At 54.9% G+C, this 8652-nt stretch overlaps 1 protein-coding gene across 1 annotated transcript; it reads left to right on the forward strand.

Moving 5' to 3' along the window:
* Positions 1 to 1282: 1282 nt before the first annotated feature.
* On the forward strand, positions 1283 to 8234 carry GFI1 (growth factor independent 1 transcriptional repressor). Its single transcript, XM_052637876.1, has 6 exons — positions 1283 to 1397; positions 1720 to 1902; positions 3738 to 4219; positions 4342 to 4479; positions 5527 to 5692; positions 8056 to 8234. The coding sequence occupies exons 1-6, from the start codon at positions 1283 to 1285 to the stop codon at positions 8232 to 8234; spliced, it is 1263 nt and encodes a 420-aa protein (XP_052493836.1).
* Positions 8235 to 8652: the final 418 nt, after the last annotated feature.

Here is an 8652-nt window from a genome sequence, read left to right on the forward strand (position 1 = left end):
AACCAGGCCCCCATCGCCTTCACCCAGAGAGAAAGGCACGTTCGTGTTCCCCGGACCTCCTAGCCCTCCTAGCCCCGCCCCCGGAGCGAGCCCGGGGCAAGAACCGTAGGCGCTGCCCCGCCTCCCCGCCGGGCTCGGGTTTCGACCCCGGGATTAGGTGAACTGATTGTGGGGGTTAATGAGAGCGGAGTAGCGGGCACTAACTCCCTCCCAGGCCCGCGAGCCCGGACCCCGGCTCTCCTGCTGCTGCCAGAGCAGCCTGCGCTCTCTCCTCGTGCTCTAAAAGGTGGGTTCTCTGCGGACTCCCGGACACCGTGCGTTTCCCAGCCGTCGCGCACGAATCCGGCTGGACTTTCCCTAGGGCGAGGTTTCTGGTGAGCCCAGTGGAAAGTGCTTTTCCGAGACTTTGTTAGGTCTCTATGGTCCAGCGTGTCTTGCTCGGATACCTGATTCTTTTCTGCGCACCCGCGTCGCAACTTTTCCCCTGCGTGGGGGCACGAGTCAGGGGCGTTCGAGATCACCGGGAAGCGAGTTTTCCCCGGGACTTTGCTTGGTCCTCTGCCACCTGCTTCCTCACCTTTCTGCCTTCTTTCTCCGGCCTTTGCTTCTCCCTAGTCCGGCTGCAGTTCCCCCGACCCCGCCTCTCAGCCAGCCGGAGCCCTCTCTCCCCAGACCCCTTTTCACTACAGTGTGTGAGCCTGCTCTTGGAGGCTTGGCTCTTTGCCCCAAGCGGGTTCGCGACCGTCTACACATTCCCCTCCCCGCCCCCACTAAATTGATTGGCTCGTCTACTCCTTTCTCCCCAGACAGAAAGCAGATCCATATAGGCAGTGTGTGGTCGAGTTGGGGTAACTGGCCCGCTGGGGACTTCAGCTCTCCCAAGAGTTTGATATCACAATGAGTTTTGCTAGGGAAGGGGAGGGGCCGAGGGGCGTGGGCAGGGCAGAAGGAAGAGGCCTGAGTCGGAGCCCGGAGACGGGTTGAGCTACGGTGGCAGCAGCGGCGGGCTCGCGCCACCTGTCCGAGTGCCACCTGGTGAGCGCGGCGCAGCGGGGCCAAGCCCCTCCTCCCGGGGGCCTTCCTCCCTCCTCCCTCCTCCCTGCCCGAACGCTCTCTCTGCTCCGCTGCCCAGTCCCGGGGCCCCGGAGCGTGCTGACCCGCGCGTTTCCACCCTGTTCTCTCGCAGGTCTCCGCCTGGCTGGGGCTGACGAACTCGGGTGAAGGTGGGCTGACGGCGGCTCCAGCGACCCTTGGAGAGGAGCGGGGAGCGCGCCCGACCACCATGCCGCGTTCGTTCCTGGTTAAGAGCAAAAAAGCTCACAGTTACCACCAGCCGCGCTCCCCGGGACCTGACTATTCCCTCCGCCTGGAGAATGTCCTGGCGCCAGGCGGAGCAGGTGCGGGGAGGGCGAGGGACGGGAGGGACTGCTCCCGGGGCCGTAGACTCTGAGTCCCGCCACGCCATCTCCCAGGAACCGGGGGAAGGGTTCTGAAACCCATTTGCTGCCTTTTTTTTGTTACCCACCGTTTGGGTTCCTTTCGGGCTCGTCGCCTAGGTTGCCAAGGCCTCCTTGCTCTCGCCCTTGGATCCGGGAGGGTTCAGGCCAGGTCTGGGGAGAGCTGAGAGTGCCCAGGTGCCACCATCTGGGGGGACGCACTTCAGAACCATCGGGCCCAACCAGACCCAACCTGAGACCCTATCCGGCCTCCTCTCCGCAGACGGCACCTCGAGCACAGGCGGGGCGAAGGCGGAGCTCCGGGGCCGTGTGTCCCCCGAGTCTCAGCTGACCGAAGCCCCCGACAGAGCCTCCGCGTCCCCTGGCAGCTGTGAGGGCAGCGTGTGCGATCGGAGCTCGGAGTTTGAAGATTTTTGGAGGCCTCCGTCGCCTTCTGTGTCTCCAGGTAGGGACCTGTTGGGGGCTCCGGGGCTCGGGGACGGAGGCGGGGGCGGGGACCCCGCACTGAGCAATGAACCCGCGTGGCTTTGGGCACAGAAGTGCCAAATCGATGGCGGAGAATCTTTTCGAGAGGAGGGATTTGTTTTTGGTTCCCGAGGGGAGGCACTGGCTTCTCTAGGCCAGCGTTAGCCTGCTCGCGGGGGTCGGCTGCTTGGATCCCAGGCGGCGGGACCTGGGCTGTTCATCCCTAACATTCATTGGCACGGAGCCGATGAGCGAAAGAAAATAAATGAGTCGTTTCTTTGGGCAGCAATGTTGACATTTCGTTATCTGACCAGAGATGATTGTTTACAAAGAGCCAGGATTCCAGAATACAGACCCCTCCCCGAGTCTCAAACAGAGACCTGGGCAGTCAGTGAAAAAAGAAGTGTCGTTGCCTTTAAAAATTAAGCTCGTTTCCGCGGCGTTGGGCCTGGCAGAGATGGGGCCCCAAGCCGGACAAAAATCTCGGTCCCTCGCTAGGTCTTCGCAGGCGCAGATTGGGGGCCTATTTTATTTTTCGTTCTGCCGGGTTGTCCTGGCGTTGGGGACCAGTGCTTGTTGGTTTCATTTCCAGCCAGCAATCGAGTTTCGCGCAAACTGAGTGACTTGCACGTTGGGTGGGGGCGAGTCTCCGGTTCCGGCGGAGGGGCATGGAGAGCGCAATACTGGGATTCTGCTAAGGACCGGTTATTTCCAGATTTCATTTCCCAGTTTTAAAAGATACCCCCAACCCCATCCCACATTCAGTGTGTGGACGTGGCTAAGCGAGGGCGTCTGGGAACAGGCCACCGGAGGGTCCTTCTTGGCTGTGCTGGACACCGCCCCGCAAGGGCTGGGCGCCGCCGGAATCTCCGACGGAAACTCGAAGTGAGAAGCCACTTCTCACTGAAGTGGCTAGCCTAAGCTGGATCTGTTCACAGAAGTGCAGTGTCTGTGAACAGATCTGTAAATCCGTGTGCACTTAGGGGAAAGTGTATATTGGTAGCTGGTTTTAGCAAAATTCGCAGGGGTGGGGGTGCAGAAGGCCGCTAATTCGGAAAGTTGTTCGTCTTGCAGGTGGTGGCTAAACCTTCAATTCTAAATTATTCTCTAAGAAATTCGTGTTTTCTTTTTTGCCCCCTGTCAAACTATGATAGGAATGGGAACGGGGAGTATTTTGGCAAACAAATCAAGCCCCAGACCCCCTTCCCGCTGCCTCTTCGCTACCTGCCAACACTGGATATTTAATAACGTTGAGAAGTGTTTACACCTTCCCGTTCCCCCAACCCCAGACACAAATGTCTCGGATAGGTCGGGCCATATTTTATTGGTCCTCGTCTCCCTCCCTCCTTATAGATCCCAGGAAGGAAAAAGGACGGAGTGGGAACACGTAGGGGCCGGGAGAGCGCCGGCGCTGGGCCCTCTGCCCGCAGGCTCGTCCAGGTCCGGAACAGTGGCCGCTTTCTCCTCCGGCACAGCTCGGCTCCGCTCCGAACGTTTGTAAAGCATGGCGCGCCCTTCTCTACGCGGCCGCCAGATGTGCCGGTCCAGTCTAAAAAGACCCTCTTAACTTCTTGCGCTTCGGCTGTCCTGGCACAGAAAGTCCTCGCCCGATGTCATTTTAAGTTTCTGTGTGCTGTCTTGCCGCCTCCAGTGGTTCTCGGAGGTCCCAGAGACGTGGCCAGGGTTTGAGCCTGGAGGCGAACCTGGCACCCAGGGCAAGGCCTGGCGCCCCGGTGCCCCAGGGATGGGTGCCTGGCAGTTCCATAGACATACCGACAGGTTGACCTGACCGGACACCCTCTTGTGCCTCCACAGCCTCGGAGAAGTCGGTGTGCCCGTCGCTGGACGAAGCTCAGCCCTTCCCCCTGCCCTTCAAGCCGTACTCGTGGAGCGGCCTGGCGGGTTCCGATCTGCGGCACCTGGTGCAGAGCTACCGGCCGTGCGCGGCCCTGGAGCGCGGCGCCGGCCTGGGCCTCTTCTGCGAGCGCGCCCCGGAGCCAGGCCATCCCGCGGCCCTGTACGGCCCGGAGCGACCTGCGGGCGGCGCGGGGGCCGGGGCGCCCGGGGGAGGCAGCGCAGGAGGTGGAACTGCCGGCGGCGCGGGCCTGGGGCTCTTCGGCGACTTCGGGCCCGCGGCGGCAGGACTGTACGAGCGGCCGGCCACCGGCGGACTGTACCCGGAGCGCGGCCACGGGCTGCTCGGCGACAAAGGCACGGGCGTCAAGGTGGAGTCGGAGCTGCTGTGCACCCGCCTGCTGCTGGGCGGCGGCTCCTACAAGTGCATCAAGTGCAGCAAGGTGAGGCTCCCACGCGCCTGGCTTGACCGGCCCCGCGCCCGCGCCCCCCGGCCCGCGCCCGGCCGGCGTCTGCGCCCCTCGGCCCCTCTCAGCGGCCCTCTCCCCGGCCCCACCCGCCTCAGGTGTTCTCCACACCGCACGGGCTCGAGGTGCACGTGCGCAGGTCCCACAGCGGCACAAGACCCTTTGCGTGCGAGATTTGCGGCAAGACCTTCGGGCACGCGGTGAGCCTGGAGCAGCACAAAGCCGTGCACTCGCAGGTAAGCGCGGGGCGAACGGCCGCGCGCCGCCAGCGGCCGCGCGCCGCCCTGCTCAGGTTTTCGCGTTCGGGGATCTCCTGCTTCTCTGTGCGATACCAGATGCTCTCCGCCGGGCAGCTTTCGCCTTGGACTTACCCCGACTGCCCCCAGTCCCCTCTGCCACGTCCCCTGGCTCAGACGTAGGCGTGGAGAGAGATGTCGGGGGTTGCCGGCCTCGAGGCAGCCCTGGAGTTCGGTATCGCGTTGTTTGTGAGACTCAGGAAAGTGATCTTGATCATTACTTTGGGTCTGAGGAAGGCTTGTATGCACTCTTGCAGGTGGTATGTCAGATTTGTTAGCTCTGTTTCTTGGCCTCTTTCTTTTCACCAAATGGCCGATACTTAACCTGCCTTGACCTCTCCGGGTTGAAAAGGAGGAAGCTCAGCTCATTTAGAGCATCCAGTATTTGTCCCGCTATTCTTTCATTTATTCATTTGTAAATATTTGTTGCTCAACTTCCAGGTACTAGGTCCTTGAGAATCCAATAACACACCAGCTTCCTGATAGGATACCCTCACGGAGATTATGCTTTAGCTGAGAGGGTAGATAACCAAATAAGTGCACTAGTGTATGACGGCAGAATGCTTATTTACAAACTCGCTTGCTCTGAAGTATTCTGTCTCCTCAACACCCACACTGGGTGGGGATGGGATGGGGGAGGAGCATCTCAAGAGATTGAGGTCTAAGCCTCCTGTTGAGGAGGGTGGAGAAGTGTTTGTAAATGGGTGTCAAAAAAGCAGGGTGGGGATACGGTTTTGCCAAGGGGTGTGGAAGGTTGTGGCTGAAAAGTGTTTGGGTCGAAAAAATGTTAAAGGGGTAGAGGATAAGAGCAGGAAGGGTGGAGGCTGGAAATAAACTGGGAGAGAGAGGATAATGGATCACCCTATGTGGATGGAGAGTCTGAAGGAGGGGACAGTCCTGGTTTGGGGGATTTCAGGGTCAGCTGGTGGTGAGGAGAACGGCAGCCTAGACGGTTGCAATAGGAATGCCACGTCTTTCTCTCTGCAGGAACGGAGCTTTGACTGTAAGATCTGTGGCAAGAGCTTCAAGAGGTCATCTACGCTGTCCACACATCTGCTCATCCACTCAGACACCCGGCCCTACCCTTGTCAGTACTGCGGCAAGAGGTTCCATCAGAAGTCAGACATGAAGAAACACACCTTCATCCACACTGGTGAGCGAAGGCCTTTGGCTTGTAGGAAACACCTGGTGAGGGGTGGGACATGGGGGGAGGGTGGTGGAGGTCCAAGTGTTTCTCCCTGAGGCCAAGGTAATTCACCTCCTCTGTGATATTCTTGCAGAGAGTGGTGGTGGGTGGGACCTCCCAGAAGGAGTTAATCACTGCAGAGTGTTAAAGAAAACTGAGGAGGCAGATTCTCTCAGATTCATTTACATACATGGTTCTCCACAGAGTCTTTGATTTGGGGTTATATCTGAAGAACCATTCAGCAGGTCAGCTGCAAGTTTCCTATCCTTGCAAAGAATCTTTTCCTCTACGTTAGCAGCTGCTCCAACTTCTTTCTGCTCTAGGTGAAATATGAAGTTCCGGGTCCTTTCAGAGCATTGCTCTAAATGTTTACCTAGAGATTGAGATTTTCTCTAGGGCTACCACCCAGCCTTTTTTGAGGGGGAAGGGTCTTATGTGCGACCTCTTGGCTGCATTTTTAGGAGTCTGACAGCTTATTCTGATTGAGCAAGGGAAAAAATGGTAAATATTACTAGGCTTTTTCAGCTAAGCACTTTTAAAATGGAGTATCTCATTTTATGCTCACAACAACTCAGGGAGGTGAAGACTATTCCTTATCCCCATTTTAGAGAAGAACAAGCATAAAGTGAGGCACAGAAGAGTTAGGTACTTTCTCAGAGTCATATTGGTAGCAAGTGGCGGATCCAGGACTTAAATTCAGATCTGTCTGCTCTCAAGTGTCTATGCTCTCTACCACTGTTCATTATATTCTGTTTTCAAAGTCAAAAGGATTTGTGGATATAGAACTCCTCTATTCACTTATTGCCCTTTTTAAAATATAAGCAAGTTTGTCATAATGATTCTTATTATAATGTTTCATAATGTACCAAATGCTTTTAAATCTATCTCTTCATTTGATTCTTACTGCTGTCCCATAAAGCAGAAGGAGCTGCTCTTACTATCATGAAACTCAGGGAGATGGAATGATTTACCAAAGTTCAGACTGGAAGTAAATCATCAGGCTGTGGAATGCTCTGGCTTCCAGTCCTGGATTCTAAATTTTTGGTTTTGTGTAGGTGGCAGTTTTAATGCCAGGAGCACTCTCGTTAATAATCAACAAGATATTTACATGAGAGCCAGAATTTTATTTCAGAATATGAATACTGACTTAATTTGCAGTGTGTTCCAAACAGTCACCATTGGTGTTTTTAAATATGCTTGGGTAGTGTAGATGCACCCATCAGAAAACTCAGAAAAAATATCCTACTTTAATCATGTTCTCTTGCCTAAAATTTCCATGCAACTCACTGCTTTTGAGTAAAGGTATTCAAGACGCTTACCAAAATGCAACTAGGATCTTGACTGAGTGAAACATTAAGCCTTTATCAAACATTTACATTATAGCTAGAATTTGTTTCTCAGATTTGTTTGACCCTAAAGGGATAGATAAGTTTTGATGAGTGGTTCCTTATCAAGGAAATCTGAAGCACAAAGATAGAAAGGGGTATAGCAAGAGGAACAGAGAGTTCCTCAAAAACAAGCTTCATCTATTTTGCATTTTTTCCAAGGCCAAACCTGACAATAATGCCATGCTGAGGCTATTTGAAAACAGCATACTGCTTTTCCAAATGTTAAACTGCACATGGATAAGGGGGGAAAAGAAACACTTTTCTATCTGTTATTTATTAATCTATGGTGACGGAGCTGTTGGTATATAAAGAATCCTGTGATTAACCTCATAAAAAGAGTAAAATCAAGATAGAAAAGGATCAGCTGCCTTAAGAAATACTTTGTGACCCAGATGTGGATTTTTTTAAAATAAGACTTCGAGAAATACCCATCCTTCAGATACATTCTGTTGTCCTCCAAGGGCAAGAAAGAAGGCAGCCTCACTGGTCCACACAGACCAACACCGATTTGGCAATTCAGATTTGAAAACTTCCTCTCCATTAGAACAGAGTCACATGGTTTGAAAGACAGCACCCCACCCCCCTACCGCCCTTGTGCTGAACATCTGCTGTGGGGAGCTTTCTACTTCTGAAGTCGGGGGTGTCCTCCCAGGGTGGATTCAGCTGCAATTCTGGGGAGGGCACGTGGCCTGTGCACTGTTTCCGTTTAGCAGGAAACGGTTTGAGGCCTCCAGCTGGGAACCCCCATGCAGAAAGTCTCCCTTCCACCTGGTGCACCTATGGCTTCCTCAGCCTTGCACTGCCACACTCACCACCCTCCAGACTGCTCAAAGGCCTTAGACTGTGGTGTAGCCAGCTGCTGCCAAGATCCTGTGGGTCACTGTGAGTCCCTGCTAGCTTTATCATGGACTCACGCTTGCCCCCTCCCTTCCATCCCTGTAGGCGAGAAGCCCCACAAGTGCCAGGTGTGTGGCAAAGCATTCAGCCAGAGCTCCAACCTCATCACCCACAGCCGCAAGCACACAGGCTTCAAGCCCTTCGGGTGCGACCTGTGTGGAAAAGGCTTCCAGAGGAAGGTGGACCTCAGGCGGCACCGGGAGACGCAGCATGGGCTCAAGTGAGCAGAGCGCCTCATTCCTATGTACAGTCATACAACACTACGGAGGGCAGCCTCCCCACTTCACACCAGCCACTTCTGCAGATCTCTCTGGGGTGATACCTTTTCCCTTTCCTTCCTGGAACTGCCAGAGGAGATAAGTTACCTTTTCAAAGTTCAGCGTGGAGGGGGAACCGAATGACTCCCTGGGCAGAGGACTCGCCAAATAGGCTTCTCTACACCTGAAGACTCCAAGTGGAGAAGAAACCAGCTAAAATCTTTGGCCTGATAGTCCTTCCCATACCCAGACCTGTTCCACAGATAGAAAGTCCCTTGGGTTTCTTCCCTTCTCTTCCTTTCAGACCCCAGATACTTGTGTGGAAGAGGAGGAATCATCTCTTACAAGATAGATACATATTAATGTTTTTATCTGGAATGAAGAA

Source organism: Budorcas taxicolor, chromosome 3, assembly GCF_023091745.1.
Source record: "Budorcas taxicolor isolate Tak-1 chromosome 3, Takin1.1, whole genome shotgun sequence".
Taxonomy (NCBI): Eukaryota; Metazoa; Chordata; class Mammalia; order Artiodactyla; family Bovidae; genus Budorcas; species Budorcas taxicolor.